Raw genomic sequence first — 23,400 nt, 5'->3', positions numbered from 1 at the left:
ATAATTTTTGGCACATAATAGGTGCTATATAAATGTTTACTATTATTGTTAATTATTATTATTCTCTTGACAGGGTGAGAAGAAGTAATCATGTCAACACACGCATTACCCGTTAGATCTACCACTTCTACCAGAGAGAGAGAAGACAAACCAAGAGGTATTTTCTCATTCCCCATTCACCCGTCCACCAAGATTTGCTGAAGTGGCTGCCTACTTGGTGCCAGGGAGATAAAACCACGAATGAAGGAGTTAGTGGATTAATTGACTAATGAATAAGTACCCATGCCCTGCCAACATTGTATTATGTGATCAGTTTATAAAGGCAAGATTGAAACAGAGGCTGGTCTCAAACAGCTGGCACTCTGTTGGGTTAACATTATGTTCCAGCACTAATTGAAGACTCATCATCGTTGTTTTTTGGTTTTGGTTTTGGTTTTTTGCTGAGGCAATTGGGATTAAGTGATTTGCCCAGGGTCACACAGCCAGGAAGTGTTTGAGGTCACATTTGAATTCAGATCCTCCTAAATTCAGGGCTGCTGCTCTATCCATTGCACCAGCTAGCTGCCCCAGTGTTGTGTTTTTTTGGTTTTTTTTTAATCGATACATATTTAGAATTTAGGGAGTTAGATAGAAGATATCTCACTTACATTAATAACAAGCCAATTAACCTGAGCATCAGATTAGCTCTTTTCGTTTTCATATTCTTTTCTTTTTTCAAGCTCAGGTAATTCAGCAATTCATGATAATGAGGAAATGAAGTGTTAGCTTGCTGTAGGGTTTGCCTTGGAAAGAATTAAGCATTCATTAGGCACCTACTATGTGCCGAACACTGTATTAGGAGCTTTACAAATATTATTTCATTTGATCCTCATAGTAGCCCTGGGAAATAGATTGCTTTTATTATCCCCATTTTATAAAGGAGGAAACTGAGGAAGAGAGAGATGAAATGACTTGTCCAAGATCACACAGCTAATAGGTGTCTGAGGCTGGATTTGAACTCCAAACCCAGCACTGTATCCCTTGAGGCACCTAGCTGTCTCTGCCTAAAGAAGAATCTTGTCTTTGATGCACTCTGCCTATAGACTCTGGGCAAGACGCCAAAGCTCTTGGTGTTCCAGACAATAATTTTAAGACTTTAAATTGCAGAGAAAGTGCCAACCTGTGTTGGTAGATGTGAAATCTACCTCAGTGAAATCAGAGATTCAGTCATCATCTATTACTCTTGTAATCAAGGGGTCGAGAATTCTTTCTCTGCCCTCCTCAATGAGGCAGTAAACAGAAATCTGAGACTTTATTGTACTCCCTCTAAAACTAGGAAGGGAGCAGTCTTGGGGCTAGAATGATCCCTAGGCAAGATGCTTCTTTTCCAGGAAATGCCGCTTCTAGTCTGGTAGAAGAGACCATCAGGTGTGTAGTTACAGGAGTGCTCAGGAAAGAGGGACCAGCACTGGAGTGGGGCACTCTAATGGGCAGGAGGGGTGAAGGGTGCAGGAGAAGGATAATATGTTTCAAAGTGTGGGGAACAAGGCAAAGCACCAGCATTGGAATGAGGAAGAACTGAGTTCAAATCTAGTCTCGGACACTTCCTACCTGTATGATCCTAAGCAAGTCATTTTACTTCTTTCTGCTTCAAATCCAGCCTCAGATACTTCCTAGTTGTATGATCCTAGGAAAGTCATTTCAGTTCTCTCTGTCTCAGTTTCTTCATCTGTAAAATGGGGATAATAGCATCTATCTCCCAGGGATGCTATGAGGATCAAATGAGGCAATATGTATAAAGCTTTTAGGATAGTATCTGGCACATAGTAGGTGCTTAATTAATGCTTTCCCCCTAAATATGAATGTCCTGAAAATGTTTCTTTTAGAAGTGACTCAACAACCACAGCACTAACTTTTTAAGGATATTTGTCTCTTCTAAATGTTTAAATGGAGGGAAAAATGATATCTAAACCTGAACAATTCACTATTTTCCCTCAGATTCTTCCTATGAAAAAAGGAGTTGGCTATGATTCTCCAGTTCTAAATCTACAATCTTAGTGTCTTATCAGTTTTATCTTGCCTTAAAATTGAAGATACACAAGCTTTTCCTCCATATTTTATTTCTCAGGGAAACAGTGACCCCTAGTGGAAATGTATAAAAACTGCTCTACCAGTCTCTTGACCTCTGGCCTTCTATTTTTTATGTGCTAGGGCATAGAATCTGTTAGTTGGTGGATGGAGTTTTAAATTTGGGGAGAAAGAGAACTTGAGAAAGGGATAGAGCATCAACATTGACAAGGACCTCGGGGAGAAGGACCCAGCTGGAACATAAAATCGTAGATAGAGTCCTGGGGATAGGGTTGAAATTCAGCCTCAGACACTTACTATGTGACCCTCAGCAAATCATTTCACTTCAATCTGCCTCAGTTGTCTCAACTATAAAATGGGAAGAATGACAGTCCCTATATCCCAGGGTTGTTATCAAGATCAAATGGCACATAATTGGCACTTAATAAATGCTTATTCCATTGTTCCACTAAGGAAATAGTTGGCGCTTAATAAATACTTATTTAATTCTGTTCCACTAAAGAACCAGGGACATCAGGGAGAAGACCATGCATAGAAAACAAACTTCACAGATTTTGCATTTTGAGGAGAAATGTCCTGTTTATGGCCCTGAGATTGAATGATAATTGAAGTATGCTGAATATTTTTATAAAACTAACCATAAATTTTTCTTCCTTTCCTCTTGACAGAAAATTCAAGGAAATCTTCCTCTGAAAAAAACAAGCCATATACTTACTATTTCGAAGATATGTTTCTTTTCAAAAAAAAAGAACTAGAAGAAAAGGAAAGGGTAAGTACTTCCAATTGTGACCATGTGGGGAATCCAATCAATACCAAAAGATTTTTTCTCATTTAAGGCCTTTATGCATTTGTTATTTCTTATGCATTATATTATGAATAAAGGGATGAAAAAGAAGCATTCATTAAGTGGTTATTATGGACCTTCAGGGAGTTTACATTCTAATGGGGGAATGTCGTCCAATATTAAAGCTCCTCTATTTTGTATGTATTAGGGAAGGACTTCTTAAACTTCCTTTAATCCCAACCCCCTTTTTGCCTAAGAAATTTTTACATGTCCCTGGATATATAGGTATATAAAATAAATATACAAATCAAATATTTACTGATGATAAATCATAATTTCAGTAAGTTTTTCCAGACTTTTCTGCTCGTCATTTCTTATAGAACAATAATATTCCATAGCATTCATATACCATAACTTATTTAGCCATTCTCCAAATGATGGGCATCCACTCAATTTCCCATTCCTTAACACTACAAAAAGGGCTGTTACAAACATTTTTGTACATGAGGATCCTTTTCCCTCTTTTGTGATCTCTTTGGATTACAGACCCAGTTACACAAGAAAATCGTATTTTATTTTCTATATATGCAGGAAAAACTGGTAAACCGAAGTAGAAAAGTACATGAAAAAACAACTTTTTCATCCAGAATGAAGAATCGATCACATCTGGGAGGAATACATATTCCTGTTGAATCAGTATCTCATGATCTTGGTCTGGATTCTACTGTCATCCTCAGTTTTGTAGAAAGTAAGTACAAATTAGCAAGTCTTTACGTGAGCCACCTTTAATTAAGGCAGTAATTTAGTTATGGCCAGCCAGATATTATTAAATGTTTAATAAGTGGAGGAGGGGGAAGGGAATTTATGAATGCATGATACACTTTTAAGTATAAGTTATATTATTAACATTTTCTCCATCACTTTCTTAAGTGTACACCAGGGATTATTGCCTTTAGCTGCTGGCAATAGTTAGCTGGTCTCTGGTCTCGACAACCAGCAAAACAATAAATTAAGCTTTGGTGATTTCTGAGACATAAATTTTCAGTCAGTTTTTCTCATATGTGATTAATTTGAGGTTTTCTTGGCAAAGATATGGGAGTAGTTTATCATTTCCCTCTCTAGTTCATTTCACAGATGAGGTAACTGAGGTAAACAGAGTTATGTGATTTGCTCAGGGTAATACAAGTAAGTAGTAAGTGTCTGAGACTGGATTTGAATTCAGGACTGACTCCAGGCCCATGGTCTATTCACTTCACCATCTAGCTGCCCCTATGAAGCTTGAATTAAGTCACAACTCCTCTAAACCTGTTTCCTCATTTTTTTTTTCCTGAGGCAGTTGGAGATGTGATTTACCCAGAGTTACACTGCCAGAAAATGAGGCAAGATTTGAATCTGAGTCTTTCTGGCTTTCGGTTCACATGTCTGTGGATCCCTGTCAAGTTCTACCAGAACCAAATTAAAATGTAATTGGGAAATATGTGAACAAAATAAATAAAAATACAATAAGATGGATTATATCACATTTAAAAATTAATACAATTCAAGGCTCATGAGGGATTCTTACATATGTTTTTAGTGGCCTCCATTTCTATTTGTTTCAACCTCTGCCCTAGGAACATTTTATTGTTCTGCAATCATTTTTCAGTCATGTCCGACTCTTCATGACTCCATGTTGTTTTTATGACGAAAATACTAGAGTGGTTTGCCATTTCCTTCTCCAGCTCATTTTACAGATGAGGAAACTTAGGTTGACAGGGTTAACTGGCTTCCCCAGGATAACAGTTAGTGTCTGAGGTCAGATTTGAACTCTAGAAGATGAATCTTTTTGCCAAATATCTGCAATGCTACTCAGCTGTCCATGGCTTAAAATATAGAAGGGACTTAATAAATGAGGGGTTTTTGGACCAGATTCATTAAAATACAACAGAAAGATAAATAAGTACCTACTATCTGCAGGCAAGTCATATAGAAAAATTTGAATTGTATTTTCTCTTCCCTTATTATCGTGTTCATGATTGTGGGTGGAAAGATTTGACCTGCCTTATTTAAAGGTCCAAGAATTAGCACTGGAGTGGACCTCAGAGTGAACTTTAAGTCCAGTTTTGTAGATAAGGAAATGGAATTTTGATGATATGTGAAGCAATCAAAATACAATGGGCATTTCCCTCTTTGCAGAGAAAAAATATTCATATGAGAGAGGCAGAGATTGAACTCAGTGAAGAAGTTGGGTAGTGTTGGGAAAACTGACTCTGGATCAGGGCTCCCAGATTAAGATCATTGAGTTCAATCCCCTGCTCTTAGAGAAAAGGACTCTGATCTGAGAAGTAACTTAGCCACAGTTGGCAAGAGTTTGTGGCATGTTTCACCCATGTCTTCCTGAGTCTACAACCAGCCCTCTCTGCCGATAACACCAAGCTGGTTCAAAGCCCAACTTTGCCATGACTCCCTGTCTCACCTTGGACAGCTCCATTCCTCACTTTGAGTCTCAGTTTTCTATTTTTAAAAAATACTTTTTAAAATTAATTTTATAATTATAACTTTTTTTGACAGTATATATGCATGGGAAATTTTTTTACAACATTATCCCTTGCACTCACTTCTGTTCCGAATTTTCCCCTCCTTCCCTCCAACCCCTCCCCTAGTTGGTAGGCAGTCCCATACATATTTAATATGTTATAGTATATTCTAGATACAATATATGTGTGCAGAACCAAATATCTTGTTGCACAGGAAGAATTGGATTCAGAAGGTAAAAAATAACCTGGGAAGAAAAACAAGTTCCAAGGTCCAGTCTGGGGCCAAATCCATATTCAGACCAGCATCTCCCTCTATAGCACAATATAAGAACTTTTGTGTGAGCCGCTAGGTGGTATAATGGTTAGAACGCTAGCCCTGACACCCAATTCAAATGTGGCCTCAGAAACTTACTAGCAAGGGAAAGTCATTTAACCCTGATTGCCTCCAAAACAAAAAGGAGAAGAAAGTGAGAAATAAAATTAGATGCTGGACACAATCAGTTATTCAGAGCCACATGTACTATGCTAATTGGGGGAGCTGATTTGCTTTGCCATGCATATGAATAATAATAGTAAAATATTATTTATATGAGATGAAATAATACATATTAAATAAATAAAGAACTAGGCTTAGAGCAAAGAAATCCTGGGTTCCAGTCCTAACCTTACCACATACTGGTTATATGATCCTAGGCAAGCCCCTTCCCTTCTCATGCAAAACTTGTGGCTTCCCACAGTACTCCAGAAACCAGATAAAAAAGGCAATTGAAAAATGTTCAACAAAATAATAGATATACAACACAACATTATTGTTGTTTAGTTGTTTTCCAGTTGCATTCAACTTTTCATGACCCCATTTGGAGTTTTCTTGGCAAAGACACTGGAATAGTTTGCCATTTCCTTGCCCAGCTCATTTAACAGATGGGGAAACTTAGGGGAGTAGGGTTAAGTGACTTGCCCAGGGTCATAGAACTAGTAAGTGTCTAAAGCTTCATTCTATTTGTCTCTCTGTCTCTCTTTCTCTGCCTCTGTCTGTCCCTGTCTCTCCGGGTGTGATTCTCTCTGTCTCTCCCTGTGTCTCTGTCTCTGTCTCTCTTTCTTTCTCTGTCCCTCCCTTTCTCTGTCTCTCTCTCTTTCTCTTCTCTATCTCTCTGTTATTCTCTATTTCAGTGTCTCTCTGTCTCACTGTCTGTCTCTTTGTGTGTGTCTCTCTCTATGTCTCTCCCTCTCTCTGTTTCTTTGTCTCTGTCTTTTTTGTTTATCTCTTTATCTCTATTTCTGTGTCTCTCTGCGTTGTCTCTGTCTCTGTCTGACTCCCTGTGTCTGTGTCTTTTTTCTGTATGTGTGTCTGTCTCTCTGAGACACACACACACACATAGTGCTTCATAAACCTTAAAGCACTATCTAAACAATAGCCTGAGAGATATATCTCTGTGTCTCTATCTCTCTGTTTTTCTCTCTGCATATCTTTCTCTCTCTCTCTCTCTCTCTCTCTCTCTCTCTCTCTATATATATATATATATATATATATATATATATATATATACATACATACACACACATATATATATACACACATATATATACACACATATATACTTTACAAACCTTAAAGCGCTATCTGAATAGAAATGTATCACACATATGTCATATCTATAATTAATCTCAGTTGAGCCTCATAATAACCTCTTGAAGTAGATGAGATTATTATCCTCATTTAGAATATCATAAGATACCAGGATCATGGATGTTAATTTGAAGGATGTGAGAAGTGAGACTTGGGCTGAACCCAAGACCAGCCACCACCTCCTAGACTGAGGCTTCTTAAACTTTTTCTACTCACGATCCCTTTTTGTCCAAGAGTTTTATACGTGACTTCAGGTATATAAACAGATAAGCAAATCAAACATTTACTAATAAATAATCATAATTTCGCCACCCCATCATTTAGTTAATAGATCCCCTGTGGGGGGTCATGAAATTTTGCCCTGGGCCATTGTTCTTATCACACACATGTATATAAAATAATTTAATACCATAGTACCATGTTTAAAATCTGTTTATATATATTATATATAAAATATATATATATATATATACACATATGTGTGTGTGAAGCAAAATGGGCAAAAAAAATACAAGGTAATTTCAAAGGAAAGGCATCAGTAGCTGAAGAGGGAGGCTTCATGTATACACTAAGGATTTTTGGAGGAGGAAGAACATTCCAGGCTTGCAAAGATTGGGGAGAGAGGAGGCAGGAAGCTGTCTATGAAGAAAAACAATAGAGCAAATTTATTTGGACCCTAGAGAGTTCTGTATAATCAAGTGGAAAAGGTAATTTGAAGAAGCAGGAGAGACAGAGATCTAGAGACAGACAGAAAACAGAGACAGAGGTAGAGAGACAGTCATACAAAGACAGAGACAGAGAGAGAGAACGATCCAAATAGACTCCAGGGTCTTCTTGGACATAGCTGCTCTCCCAGACCATCTACTACAGTCTTAGATGAGATTGGTGGTGTTCGCTTGAATCCCTACTCTAGTATCCATTGAAGATGCCAGTGTTGGAGCACTCCCAACGGTTGCCCTTTTGATGGCCTTCATTTGTTAGTTCCCTAGTCAAAGAGCTGGGGTTTAATTCCAGATTCTAACACTTAGGATACTTAACCATTTTTTGTGATCTCGGGTCATCTGAAAAATAAAAAAAGTTGAACTAGACAGCTCTAAATCTGTGCTTAATATGATTAATATTTTTTTAACAAGGCAGACCAACCTTAAAGTTAGTCTCATTGGTTTGTAACTTTGTTAGCATTCTCCTCATTACTATCAAGTTTTTAAGAGCCCAAGGGGATGGAGGAAGCTCTGTGAGTTTATTTAAAGGTGATAAATTTAGTGAACAATTGGATATGTGCAGATATGGCATCCTAGGTATACTGAATATACTGAATATATATTAATTACAGTCATGTTACCATTTAATCTAAAATTAGTGCTGATTAACTTAGACTGATACTGATCTCAAGCTAAATATATTTCAATTCTTTTAAAAGGAAGTGCAGATGCAAAAAAGCCCATACAAGAATTTATTCGTGATCAAAGAGAAAGGTTTATGCTGGAGGTAATGAAATGTATTTTTCCTATAAGCTTAGAGTAGAGCTATTTAATAGCATTGCTAATGGATGTTTTCTCTTTTTTTTACTTAGTATTTTATTTTCCCCTAGTTACATGTAAAAACAATTTTTTTTCACATTTGTTTTTAAAACTTTGAGTTCCACTAAGAAAACACTGTACATAGTAACAAGATTAAGTGATGACCAACTGCGATGGACTTGGCTCTTTTCAACAATGAGATGATTTAAGGCAATTCCAATAGACTTGTGATGGAAAGTGACATCTACATCCAGAGAGAAAAATATGGAGACTGAATATGGGCAGCGAGCTAGTGGAGAGCACCAGCCCTGAAGTCAAGAGAACCTGAGTTCAAATGTAATCTCAGACACTTAACACTTCCTAGCTGTGTGACTCTGGGAAAGTCACTTAACCCCAATTGCCTCAGCAAAACAAATAGTATTTTCCTTTTGTTATTTTTGTTTATTTTTTTCTTTCTCATTTTTTCCTTTTTGATCTGATTTTTCTTGTGGAGAATGATGAGTATGAAAATATGTTTATAAGACTGTACATGTTTAACCTATTTTGGATTGCTTGCTGTCTTGAGGAGGGGAGAAAAAGAGGAGAGAGAGTTTTATAAAGGGAAATGTATTTGGAAAAATTAAATACTGTTTAAAAACTAGTTGAGTTCCAGATTCTCTCCCTTCTTCTTCCTCAGCCCACCTCATTAAGAATGCAGGCTGTTCAATATAGGTTATACATGTGTAGTCTTGCAACACATTTCCATAATAGTCATGTTGAGAAAGAAAACAAAGACCAAAAAAACCCTCAAAAAATTAAAGTAAAAAAATAACTTGCTGTCTGCATTTAGACATCATCAATTCTTTCTCTGGATATGGCTGACATTTTTCATCATACCTCCTTCAGAATTGTCTTGAATCATCGTATTGCTGAAAATAATTATGTCATTCACAGCTGATTATCTTACAATATTGCTGTTTCTTTGTACACAGTACATTTCACTTTATACCCATTCATGGAAATCTTTCCAGGATGAGTTTCTTGCTCATCATTTCTTATAAAACAATAGTATTCCGTCATAAACATATATCACAATTTATTCAGCCATTCCCAAATTAATGGGTATCCCCTCCATTTCCAATTTTTTGCTTCTAGTTCTAGTTTGCTCTTTTCTTCTCCAGCTCATTTTACAGTTGTGGGAACTGAGGCAAGTTAAGTGACAGCTAGTAAGTATTTAAGGCTAGGTTTGAACTTAGGTCTTCCTGACTCCAGGTCCACACATAATCCATTGTACCACCTAGATGCCCTGTAATTGCATATTGTTTAGATTGTTAATAATAATAGTTCTAACTTTTTTACTGGACCTAGAACTTATATCTATTACTAGACCATAGAAAGAAAAAAGTGTGATTATTTCATATTTAAGTATATATATATATATATATGTATTTATATTTTATATATATATATGTGTGTGTATGTGTATATACGTATACATATATGAACAGGTAATATATACATTTATGTAATGTCCACCCTCTATCCACTGCACCACCTAGATGCCCTGTAATTGTTTATTATTATTATTAATTATTATTAATAGTTCTCGATTTTATTCTGTATCTAAAACAGAATTGTTTCACATCTACCTATGAGTATGTGTGTATTTTTGTATGTGTGTTTGTATTATATATGCATGTATATATGTATTCATATATTAATAGATAGTGCATATTTTTATATAATTATGGATATAACAGAATTGAAGACCAAATAATGGCTAATGTAGCAACAGGAAGGAATAATCAGTAAATCCAGCAAATGTATCTTTAAGTAAGATGTTCTATCTTGATTAGATCCATCAGTGCCCTTGCTCAAATGAAAAGTGCTTCATTTTCATAAATACATTTAAAAGTTACAGAACATATGTTTCACAACAGGGGCCCAGACTCAGTCGACACTTTTATGCCAGCTATAGTCAGCATACTAAATTTTACATAAAATAAACCTTCACAATGGAAATATAAACAAGACTTTAAATTTGGTTATTGTTATTCCTTGTGTTGGTGTAGGTCTTTATTTAACCTGTCTACCTGCTTACCTGTCTGTCTGTCTACATTTCTGATCACTACTGTTATCAATATCCTTCACTTTTGACAACAATGCTCTGTAAATGTTGACATGTTGGAAGACATTTCTACTAAAGTTGAAGTAGTGTGAAATTTCCAAGTGAGATTTCCTGAAGCTATTGAGCTTTCCATTGACAACGAAAAATGCTTCCACTATATATTCTGTGTTGTTTCAATGATGGCTAATTAGGCAACATTTTCAGCAACCATAGTCTACTACTTATAGAAAGAAGGACTCATAGGCTCCTGCAATGGAATTATCATAATATACTGCCTTCCTTTTTGTGATAAAGTAGAATTCTTTTTGAGTTCAAATCTGGCCTCAAACACATTTGTTGTGTGGCAGGGTAAGGCAAATACCTTAACCCTAACTGCCTCAGTTTCCTCACCTGTAAAATGAGCTGGCGAAGTTAATGGCAAATCACTTTAATATCTCTGCTAAGAAAACCTCAAATAGAGTCATGACTGAAATTATTGAACAGCATGGCACTTTACTGTTTGGCAACAAATCCTGTAGGAGAAAAGAAACTTGTCTTGCTTCCCTGCCAGGTATGCCTTTGCTCTGGCAAGGCTAAAAAAAAAAGCCTAATTAGCTCCTGTTCATACATTTGTAAAGCTGTTGATGGATTCAAATGTGAGAGGAGAACAAAATTGAAATAATTACAATCCACTTATTTCACAGAACCCCAAAATCACATGGTTGTCTTGAAGAAAGTAAATTTCAAAATGCTATATAAATGTGTTTTTTTAATTATCATCATCATGATTATTATTAGGATTGGATGCTACCTGAAAGACTGTCAAATCCTGAAGAAAGTAAATTTTAAAGTGCTATACAAATGTGTTTTATAATTATCATCATAATCATCATTATCATCATTATTAGGATAAGAGATAGTCAAATCTTATTTTGCCCTTTACAAATGAAGATATCACTTCTAAAAGAGATTAAGTGATTTACCTAAAGATGACATTTCCCAATGATCTGGGTTTTTGGAAGCTTGTTCTTTGTTCGTTTATCTGTTTTCCATTTTAGTGGAAGGATGAAACAAATTTATTTGATATTTACCTGGAATAATGTCATCAATATCTCTTGTATTGGGCAGCCACCTGATGCAGTGATAGAGCACTGGCCCTAAAGTCAAGAGGATCTGGATTCAGATACTTAACATTTACTAATTGTGCGACCCTGAGCAAATCACTTAACCTCAATCATTGCACGACCCTGAGGAAATCACTTAACCTCAATCATTGCACCAGTATCTATCTATCTATATATGTCTTGTATTTTTGTTTTCATAGTACACATTAGCAACCAAAAGGAAAACAATAATGAAGCTTCAGAGACGTATGGAGATGAAAGAGGAGCAACTCCTTAATGCAGAAAAAAGACTTCAAGAAGATGCTTTTGCTTTTGAAGAATTTCTCCGAGAAAATGACCAGAAATCGGTAGATGCCTTGAAAATGTTAGCATCCTTTCTATCATCTCTTTTTTTAACAAGTAATATTACAAAGCATGGTTTGGTATATTATTTGTTTAAATGCCAAAGCAGGACTATTTTTATTGCCTTTTAGAGCAGCACAAGAAACCATTGGCAAACTCCAAATGACATCAGAGCTAAAGAAAGCCAATTTGGAAATCCAGGTTGTGAAAAGGTGAGGGGATCCTGTACTTCTATCATTTTCTAGTTTCCATAGGATATAAGATCCATGAGCACAGGGATACTTTTTCATTTTATCTTTTTATTCCCAATGCCTAGTATACTGTCCAACACCTAGGAGAAGGGGAATAAAATTCTGCTGGATTGAATTGGTTCCCTCAGTAAATCCCTCACTAAAGACTGTAAGTTCCCTGAAGGGAGGGACTTTGTCTTCTCCAAATGTTTTATCTTTCCTAACATCTAGTGCATTGTCCTGCATCTGCACACAGCGGGATATTTATTATTGCTGTGGTGGTGGTATGGGCCATGCACCCAAGTGGTTTTTTTAAATTTATGGTGAGAAATTTAGCCACTTGCCCAAGGTTACATAAAGAGTATTTCCAAGGTAAGATTTGAACTCTGGTCTTCCTCACTTGAAAGTCAGCTTTTTCCTCCTCTGCACCATGAATTAGTCTCACATCTCACACATAGCAGGCATGTAATATCTGCTTATTGGGTTGCATTTAAATGAATTAGTAATTTTTGCTAAGTAGATTTTGTATCAGCACATAGCTAAGAAAATATAACTTTGCAAAGCAAGATTTTAACTTATTATGTTTATATACTATCTTGGTTAATGTAACCTTTGCTATGTTTTTCTTTTGAGCAGTGAAATTACAAAATCCGAATTCCTTCTTAAGGAATATCTGAAATATGGGTGTTTTTTACTGAGATTATCTCCCAAATCCTGGCAAATCCAGCAAGCGTTAAAGAAAGCGAAAAATAAAGATATTACTTCAGTTCCTAGCCTTCCAAAACTGGTGTCAAGTGAGTTTAATTAAGTCTTCATTTAAATAAAGTACAAATATTAGAACTGCTTCAGTATTTTTTAAAATCACATATGATAGCAATAATTTAAACTACCTTAACTACATGCATTTGGAAAATGTTTTCTCATTAATCTCATCAGTTCCCATGAATCTGAATTTCCCTTTGTAAATGACTGCATGATCTGTCTGTGTTTCATGAGCTCTAGTCCCACATTTCTTGTTGTGTTGTTGCCTGACTCTTCCTCACCCCATTTGTGGTTGCTTTAGCAAAGATACTGGTGTGATTCGCCATTTTCTTCTCCAGCTTATTTGACAGAAGAGGAAACTGAGGTAAACCGAGTTAAGAGACTTGCCCAGGGTCATACAACTAGTAAATGTCTGAGACCAGATACAACTTTGTGCAGTATGGTACCACCTAGCTGCCCCACATTACCAACTAACTGCCTATTGGATATTTCCAACTGGATATTCTCAAGTCAAGTGTGTCTTGGAGAGAGCTTAAAAACATTGAGAGTCAATTGTTAATGTAAGCATTTATAACTCAGAAAATAGCAAAACCTATAAATTAGGGCCTGATTTATTGTGTTGTATTTGTTTGGATTTAAGAAAGTAATGAAGAAAATTAACAATACAGATTTAACTTAAAAGTGTATCATAAAGACATATACATATATACACATGTTATGCACATACACACACATCTTTTCTTAAATACCCCCTGTCTGTTGGCTTCTCAAACAGAGCATGTCCAAAACAACTCATCATTTTTCCCCTCAAAGGCACATTTCTTCTCAACTTCCTTATTTCTGCCAAAGTCACCATTACTAATTTTTTTCAAAAATGTTAATATTTTTATATTTAATATTTTATTTTCCCAATTACCTGTAGAATCATTTTATATTTGTTTTTATTTTTATTAATGGCTTTTTATTTTCAAAATAAATGCAAAAATAGTTTTAAACATTCACCCTTGTAAAACCTTATGTTCCAAATTTTTCTCCTTCCCTTCCCCCAACCCCTCCCCTAGACAGCAAGTAATCCAATACATGTTAAATGTGCAATTCTTCTATACATATTTCACAATTAACTTGCAAGAAAAATCAGATCAAAAAAGAAAAAAACCAGAAAGAAAAAAATGCAAACAACAAAAAGGTGAAAATATTATATTGATATACCTTCTGTCCCTATTATTATTTTTCAAGTCTACCATCTTTCAATTTATTCCTAATTCTTCACACTCCTTTCCCCAATGTATACAATTAGTTGGCAAGTCTTGGGCTTTTAGTCTCCACATCTCTCATATTCCTCCCCTTCTTTCTACTCATCCAGCTCCTGATTATTGTGCTTCATTATCTGTTGCTTAGACTACTGTCAAAAGCTCCTCATTGGTCTCCCAATCTCAAATCTCTTTTCTCTCCATTCAATCCACTATACTGCTACAGTTGGCAAAACATTTTTCCTAAGTCACTCTACTGCTCAATAAACATCAGTGGCTGCCTTTTGTGTCTTGAATAAAATATAAACTTCTCTGGCAGTCAAAATCCTCAACCACCTGACTTTATTTTTCTACCTTTGCTATACTCTCCTTCACCTATCCTACATATCAGCCAAATTGGCTTTTTTTATTCTCAACAAACAAACAAAAAATTGCATGGTAGCCAATCTTGTTGATCAATTGATGAATGTGTGTGTATTTACATAAATGTACATATATATATAGTTGAAAAATATTAATACTCTATTGTATGGCAGGCACAACTCTTCCAGATATTACTTTTGTTAGTTGCTTTTATTATTTTAATTTTAATTTTATTATATATATAATTTAAATATTATGATATTTATCATTTTTATTATTTACTACTTTTATTAGTTTGTCATTATGCTAAATTCAAGCATTGTTTTGCTTAAGAGAAAAATGGTAGATAGAGTCTTCTCATTCCTTGGGTATCCAACATAAGACATTTTTGAAGTTATAAATATAGAACTTGAATAAGGAAATTTCACAATATGATAAAACATAAAAAAACTCAGGGTAAAATAAAAGTTAACATTTTGCTTCATCAAACAAAACACTAGTTCTTTAATCCTTAGAGATTGGTTTTCCTAAAAATAATCAATCCCTCTTACAGGATTTAATTTGGGGTTTTAAATTTTGTTCTTAAAAATATTTTGATAACTGCATGCCAGTATAATTGACTTTCTTTGTAATCCTTTGTATTTTATTTTCTGTATTTAAATATATTATTCCAAGAAGGGGTCCAAAGCTTTCTTCAGACAGCAGGGGGGTTCATGCTACAAAAAAGTTGAGAAATGTTTTCCTCAAGGACTGTGCTCTACCACTTCCACCTGTGACCCAGAATAATCAGAGACTTCCTGATCAAAAATCCTGGGTGAATCATAATAACTCAAATTTCTTCTAAATATTTAGAAGAGATTACTTACTATACTGCTCTTCCTTGAGGGGAAGAGTCCTTTCTGGACTGATCTGATCAAGGGAAGCAATGACTTTGTTTCAGAGATGTTGGAGAAAGTCTAATGAGATTTTTCTTTTCAGATAGCTTCTCAGGCTTTAGAGAAGGATACTTTTTTTTTTTATCTTCGACTCCCAACAGTTTCCCATATTAATTCCAGACTCACTGTGGATACCTCATTGGAGCAAACTGCTCATATGTTCAACATTATTTTATTAAGTATGAAGCAGGAGCAAGGCATTAAAAAAAAAAATATATATATATATATAAAACTACAGCCTCCTGAGATTTCCATTTTGCTTATGACATTATTTATTTATTTTTTTTGCTTAGGATCATAGAGTTTACATTGATCAAAGTTAAGTGACTTACCTAAGTCACACAGATAGTAAATATCTGAAGCAGGATTTGAACCCAGGTTCTCCTAATTCCAAGAGTAGCACTTTTCCTTCTCAACTTTTTAGCCATCTGGAATCTTTGAAACAGTTGGGAATGTTTAGAGAAATTGGCTCATTTATTTGTCTATCTAGGGTTTTTCTCATCTATGTTATCAAATCTTTTGCCATTATGGAGGATTGAATAACTTGAATTTTGTTTTTTGTCTTCAATACTAGAAACGTCATCTCTGAAGAGGTCAAAATTAGACAAAGACAATCAAAGGAAAATTTCAGCATACAGCACAACTACAGATGATGGTAACTTTTCAGCTTTAAATGATCTTAAAGAAAGCCTTGTCAGTAGATAATAACCTATAAAGTACTGTTTATGTACTTCTGATAGTTGTTTAACTCTACATTGATTTTGTATCTTGATATGATTGGTCAGAGATAAGAAGAAAGGAAAATATGCATATTTGCTTTGAATGCTTGATCTCCCATTCTTTTCTTCTCCAACTCCAAGGTGTCTTCCTTTTATTTTCCTCAATCTGCTATTTCCATTTAAAAATTATCAATAATTAAGTACTGAAAAGGGGCAGATTTCTGATTTCCAGAAAATGAAAGAGAATGATCTTGTCCATCTATAGGACAGGGAGCTTGACTTTAATTCCTGGCAAAATTCTGGAACATATTCTTAAAAGGATGGTTAGGAACCTCTAGAAAAGCAGCAGTCATCACAGTGAATCAGCATCAAGAACAAAATCATTCCAGGCTATCCTTATTTCCTGTTTTGATAGTGTTACTAAATTGATGAATTAGGGGAATATTATAGAGTTGGTCAGTGGTGTGCTATTAAATGATTAACTAGTTCTTTTAAAAATGCACAAATACTGCTAAGTTTGATTCTAATTTTTTTTTTTGTAAATTTCTGGGCGTAACCTAAGTATACTTCCCTCTGATTAAAAAATGTATTACAGAGAGAGAAAATTGTTGGTCTGTACTTTTAAGTTTAAATTATATTATTAACATTTTCTCCATCTTTCTTCAATCTAGGCAATCAAGCAAACAAGCCCAGATTTGTAATGTTTGCAATTTCTGAATTGTAAATACTCATAATGAGAATTTAAAAATCAAAGTAAACCAGTAGGAACTGGCTCTGACATACCTCCTGTGTGTCTCACAAGGATGGTAGCCCAGCATTTGGTGTTTTTGAAGGAAAGATGGCAGGATATGAATGGGTGATATTACAGATATGTGGATTTGAAATTGAATGAATGGACAAAAAAATTGTAGTCATTAATGGTTCAACAAATACCCCAAGGATTTGTACATTGCCCCAAATGGCACATTTTTATTAATGATTTAGATAAAGGCATAGATGGCATATATCTCAGATATTCAGATGAAAAAAAAACCTGGGAAAAGTAGCTACCATGCTACAAGACACAGTCCTAAAGCTATTTTGACTGCTTAGAATTCTGTACCAAATCTGATAAGATATTATTTAATAGGGATAGAAATAAAGTATTTCACTTGAATTTTTAAAATAAAGTATTTCACTTGAATATTCAATGGGAGCATGTAGTTAGAAATCACTTCTTCTGAAAAGAATCATAAAGAAAGTGGAAAAATGCTTCAGTCCAAACTCAGAGTTCATTAGTTTTCTCTCTAGAGATGGATAGCATTTTTTATCATGGATTCCTTGAAATTGTCTTGGATTATTATCTACATGCTATTGTTCAGTCCTTAATTAAGTTTCATATTATCATTCATTTGTTTCAGTCATGTCAAATTCTTCATGACCCCATTTGCCATTTCTTGGCAGTAATTTGTCATTTCCTTCTCCAGCTCATTTTACAGATGAGGAAACTGAGACAAATAGGGTTAAGTGACTTGCCCAGGGTCACACAGCTAGTAAGTAAACTCAGAAAAATAGGTTTTCTGGACTCCAAGCCCTGCTCTCTGTCTAGTGCACCATCTACCTCTCCACTGTCTCTCTGCAGAACAAATATAAAGGGGATAGATAGATAGATAGATAGATAGATAGATAGATAGATAGATAGATAGATAGATAGATAGACAGACAGACAGATAGATGAGAGAGATAATAGATAGATAGATGAGATAATAGATAGATAGATAGATAGATAGATAGATAGATAGATAGATAGATAGATAGATAGATGAGAGAGATAATAGATAGATAGATAGATAGATAGATAGATAGATAGATAGATAGATAGATAGACAGACAGATAGATGAGAGAGATAATAGATAGATGAGAGAGATAATAGATAGATAGATAGATAGATAGATAGATAGATAGATAGATAGATGAGAGAGATAATAGATAGATAGATGAGAGAGATAATAGATAGATAGATAGATAGATAGATAGATAGATAGATAGATAGATAGATAGATAGATGAGAGAGATAATAGATAGATAGATAGATAGATAGATAGATAGATAGATAGATAGATAGATAGATAGATAGAGGAACAGACAGATAAGATAATGCATTAATCAATATAAAATCAATATAATCAATCAATATATACAAGGTATTTAAGGAGGGACAGTGATGATCATTGTAATGATAATGAACTTTATTTTTAGCAAGTGGATTCTGAGGTGCTAATGAGACATTTCAAAAGTGGAGATGGTCCTAAGGACAATTGGAGTTTCAGGAATAGAACGAAGAATAGATTTTGGAGTTATCAGTGCAGAGATGATTGAAGGCATGTTATGAGATCGCTTCAGAAGAGGCAATTAAAAATAGAGGGGAAGAATCCTAAGGGAAAAAAAACCATAGGGAACACCCACATTTAAAGGGAGCTGGTAAGCAGGAAATCTACATCCTATATTCCATAACTAAGTTATTATACCTCTCTGTCTCTGTGTCTCTGTTTCTTTCTCCTACCCTCTGTTTCCTCCTCTGTGTGTGTGTGTGTCTATTTTTCTGTCTTTGTGTCTATCTTTGTCTCTGTGTTTTTGTTTCTGTCTCTCTCTGGGTTTCTCTCTTTTCCCCCCATTCCTATTGCCTTCTTTCTGTCTTTATCCTCTCCCTTTTTTCCCTTCCCTCTCTCCATCATTTCCCTTCCCTCCTTTTCCTTCTCTCTTTTCTTCTTCTCCTTCATCTTCCTTTTTCCCCTCTCTCTTCCTTTTTCTCCTCCCTCTCCCTTTCTCTTTCCTCCCCCTTTTAGGGATACAACTTCCCAATTTCCAGAGAAAACATTGAGATGCCAAGACGATATTTAATATGGAAGATTTTGGCTGTAAGGAATTTTCATCAGAAGTCTGGAGGGTCTGAGCAGGAATTTGCCCCCTGAAGAAAGAAAAGAGCTAAGGAATGGTGGCCCCCCCAAAAATCCAATATTATCTCTTTTATAATTTTGCCTAGCCCTGAGCCCTGAAGTCAAGGCTGTATAATTTCAGGCATAGATTTATGGTATTCAGTTCTATGGTATTCCACCTGAGTCTCAGTTTCACCATTTGTAAAATGAAAGGGTCAGCCTCCATGACCTTCAAGATTGCTTCTAATTTTAAGTCAACCTCTGATCCTATGAGGAAGTTAGCTTTTAGCTTATGAGGAGATTGAGTTTTAACAATGTTCTATATGGTAATAAGATGCTGTGAATATATCCACACAGAGAATGTATATCAGTGGCTATAATTTTTTTTTAATTGTGTTTTTTTTTTCTTTTTAAAAAACCTCACAAACCAACCTTCGGGAAGAAAATAAAAAGGGAAAAAAATCCTCAGGTTTTGAAAAAAGGAAAATCCTATCACCAAAGTAAAGTATGAAATTAATTACCTCTCTTGAAATAGTTATAGCTGTTATCAGAAGTCCATGCCAAAAGACCGTGAGACATATGGTCATGTATTAAAAATCCAGTTTGGTGGATCTACCACGGCTTGCGTACCCTTGGCAAAACCTTTGGAGCCTATGATCACTTCCCTGCCATGATTAAAATGTGATTTCAGTGATTAAAGTATGAGTTCAGTGCAAGCAATATTGAAGGAAAAAATGAGTAAAGGTACATACAACCTCTATGGTGGAACAGGATGAAAATGAAAATGGGTTCTATCACTGGGAGGCAAGGTTATATGCTGAAATGCAAGGGGTCAAAATGGGGAGGGTGAGAAGCTTTGGAACAAAGTGAAACTGAAGGAAACAAGATCATGTATCCTGTTTGAATGAGAAATCCTAGGTTTAAACCCCATATTTCCTAATTTTTTTCCTTTATGAACTTTGGAAAATCACTTAAGTTAATTTTGAGTCTCAGTTTCCTTCTCTGTAAAATAATAGGATTGGCGTAGATGACCTCTAATAAGTATTTTTCCAGCTCTTGACTGGTGATCAGCTATAATCCCATGATATCAGATTCAGTCTAGTATAACTCATCAGACTTTTTTTCTGTTGATGTCATTCTTTGTACTGGGACAAATAATAAGCATTTATTAAGCACCTACTATTAATTACCTACATTTATTAAATACTACTAAGTGCTAAAACACTTTCTAAATATATAAGGTACTTGAATTTAGTATCTATAACATGCTTATTTTTAATTAAACTTTATTTTGTCCAATTAACAAAAACTTATTTCATTTCAATCTCCCCTTGGGGGCGGAATTAAACCTTTATAATAAATATACATAGGCAAGTAAAGATAATTCTCACATTGGCCATGTTTAAAAACCTATGTTCATTACCTTTCTGTCTGGAGGTGCAGTAGCATGCTTTATCGATGGTTCTCTTAGAATCATGCATTGTGATCAGAACCCTTTAAGTGTATCAAAATTGTTTATCTTTGTTATGCTTTTGTTATCGTATAAATTGTGCTCCATGTTCGGCTTAATTTACTCTACATTAATTCTTTTTTTTTAATTAAAGCTTTTTATTTTCAAAACATATGCATAGATAATTTTCAGCAGCGCCCATGCAAAACCTTATATTTCAATTTTTTCTCCTTCCCTTGCTCCCCCCCTCCTAGAACATCAAGCAATTCAATATATGTGAAATATGTGTAATTCTTCTATACATATTTCCACAATTATCATGGTGCACAAGAAAAATCAGGCCGAAAAGGAAAAAAATGAAAACAAATACAAAAATCTGCATTAATTCTTTTTTTTTTTATTCATTTTTCCAAATTATCCCCTCTCTCCCTCCACTCCCTCCCCCCGATGACAGGTAATCCCATACATTTTACATGTGTTACAATATAACCTAGATACAATATGTGTGTGTGTAAATCCCATTTTCTTGTTGCACATTAATTATTAGCTTCCGAAGGTATAAGTAACCTGGATAGATAGACAGTAGTGCTAACAATTTACATTCGCTTCCCAGTGTTTCTTCTCTGGGTATAGTTATTTCTGTCCATCATTGATCAACTGGAAGTGAGTTGGCTCTTCTTTATGTTGAAGATATCCACTTCCATCAGAATACATCCTCATACAGTATTGTTGTTGAAGTGTATAGTGATCTTCTGGTTCTGCTCATTTCACTCAGCATCAGTTGATTTAAGTCTCTCCAGGCCTCTCTGTATTCCTCCTGCTGGTCATTTCTTACAGAGCAATAATAATATTCCATAATCTTCATATACCACAATTTACCCAACCATTCTCCAATTGATGGACATCCATTCATCTTCCAGTTTCTAGCCACTACGAAAAGGGCTGCCACAAACATTTTGGCACATACAGGTCCCTTTCCGCTCTTTAGTATTTCTTTGGGATATAAGCCCAGTAGTAGTACTTCTGGGTCAAAGGGTATGCACAGTTTGACAACTTTTTGGGCATAGTTCCAAATTGCTCTCCAGAATGGCTGGATTCTATCACAACTCCACCAACAATGTATCAGTCTCCCAGTTTTCCCACATCCCCTCCAACATTCATCATTATTTGTTCCTGTCATCTTAGCCAATCAGACAGGTGTGTAGTGGTATCTCAGAGTTGTCTTAATTTGCATTTCTCTGATCAGTAGTGATTTGGAACACTCTTTCATGTGAGTGGAAATAGTTTCAATTTCATTGCATTAATTCTTACAAATTTTCTCTGAAACTCTGCTTTTCAACATTTATTATAGCACAACAGTATTATATAAGCCCTAATTTGTTGAGTCATTCTTCAACCAATGAGTACCTCTTTTGTTTCTAATTTCTTTACCATGACAATAAAGACATGCTAGATATATTTTTATACATATGAACCTTCCCCCCACCTTTTTTGATCTCTGTGGGGTATGGACCTAATAGCAGAATTCAAAGTCAAAGAAAGGATATGCAAAATTTGTTGACTTTGGAGGTGTAATTTTAAATTGCTTTCCAGAATCATTATACACTTCAACAATGATACTGTATGAGGATGTATTCTGATGGAAGTGGATATCTTCAACATAGAGAAGAGCTAATCCAATTCCAATTGATCAATGATGGACAGAATCAGCTACATCCAGAAAAGGAACACTGGGAAATGAGTGTAAACTGTTAGCATTTTTTGTTTTTCTCCCCAGGTTATTTTTAGCTTCCGAATCCAATTCTTCCTTTGCAACAACAACAACAACAAAATTCGGTTCTACACATATATATTGTATCTAGGTTATACTATAACATATTAAATATGTATGGGAAAGCCTGCCATCTAGGGGAGGGAGTGGAGAGTAGGAGGGGAAAATTCAGAACAGAAGGGAGTACAAGGGGATAATGCTGTAAAAAATTATCTATGCATATGTACTGTCAAAAAATTTATAATTATAAAATTAATTTTAAAAAATTAAAAAAAAAAGAAAATAAGCAAGTAGCCAGGCTCATATGATGTGATCAATATTTGGTTGATTGAAAAATTGAAAACAAACTAACTCATTATGTTCTTAATAGACTAGGCAAGCTGCTGAAATGATATTGCTTCCTAGAATCCAATTCCTAAAACACAACCAAATAAAATTCTATTCCATGACTTGTTTCCACCAAAAGAAAAACATTGGGGGAAAAATAACAAGATAAGATGTTGGGAAAAGATGAGACTCAATAGACAGGAACTGAATTTTTCTTTTTCTTTCTCTGGACAGGGCTGCAAGTATTAGCTCAGAAGACAGTCTGGATTTTGGTATTGATGAAATAGACTGTGATTTGGTAACCAAATGATATTTTTTGATTTATTTAAATACTTGTTCAGTGGGAAAACTATGGACACATAGCTTCTTTTAAAATTGTCTTTTGGGAAATTTAATCACTTCCCAAATTTTCCTTAATGTTATATAGATACATATAAACACATATGTCTAATATATAATTAATTATGATTATAACACTAATATAATCAATAATCTATATAACATTATATATACTATCATCAAGACACACTTAGCTGAAATGCATTTTGAGGGGGACCCGCAGATTACTAAAGAATATTTTCATAAAATATGAAATATTTTCCAACTTTCTC

General features: G+C 34.9%; 1 protein-coding gene across 2 annotated transcripts in view; it reads left to right on the top strand.

Annotated features, from left to right (window-relative positions):
- CCDC38 (coiled-coil domain containing 38) overlaps positions 1-23,400 on the top strand; it is a 58,688-nt gene that overhangs the window by 20,640 nt on the left and 14,648 nt on the right. For both annotated transcript variants that reach the window (XM_074271309.1, XM_074271308.1), the window contains exons 4-13: positions 74-157; positions 2,736-2,836; positions 3,443-3,599; positions 8,415-8,482; positions 11,925-12,088; positions 12,198-12,278; positions 12,933-13,090; positions 16,181-16,261; positions 19,684-19,741; positions 23,024-23,087. In XM_074271309.1, the coding sequence (XP_074127410.1) occupies positions 91-157; positions 2,736-2,836; positions 3,443-3,599; positions 8,415-8,482; positions 11,925-12,088; positions 12,198-12,278; positions 12,933-13,090; positions 16,181-16,261; positions 19,684-19,741; positions 23,024-23,087 (999 nt within the window). In that variant the 5' untranslated portion in view covers positions 74-90. The remainder of the gene's footprint in view (positions 1-73; positions 158-2,735; positions 2,837-3,442; positions 3,600-8,414; positions 8,483-11,924; positions 12,089-12,197; positions 12,279-12,932; positions 13,091-16,180; positions 16,262-19,683; positions 19,742-23,023; positions 23,088-23,400) is intronic.

This window comes from Sminthopsis crassicaudata, chromosome 5 (genome assembly GCF_048593235.1).
Source record: "Sminthopsis crassicaudata isolate SCR6 chromosome 5, ASM4859323v1, whole genome shotgun sequence".
In the NCBI taxonomy this organism is placed as follows: Eukaryota; Metazoa; Chordata; class Mammalia; order Dasyuromorphia; family Dasyuridae; genus Sminthopsis; species Sminthopsis crassicaudata.
The sequence above is the reverse complement of the archived record's forward strand: the minus strand, read 5'-3'. Positions and strand labels throughout refer to the sequence as shown.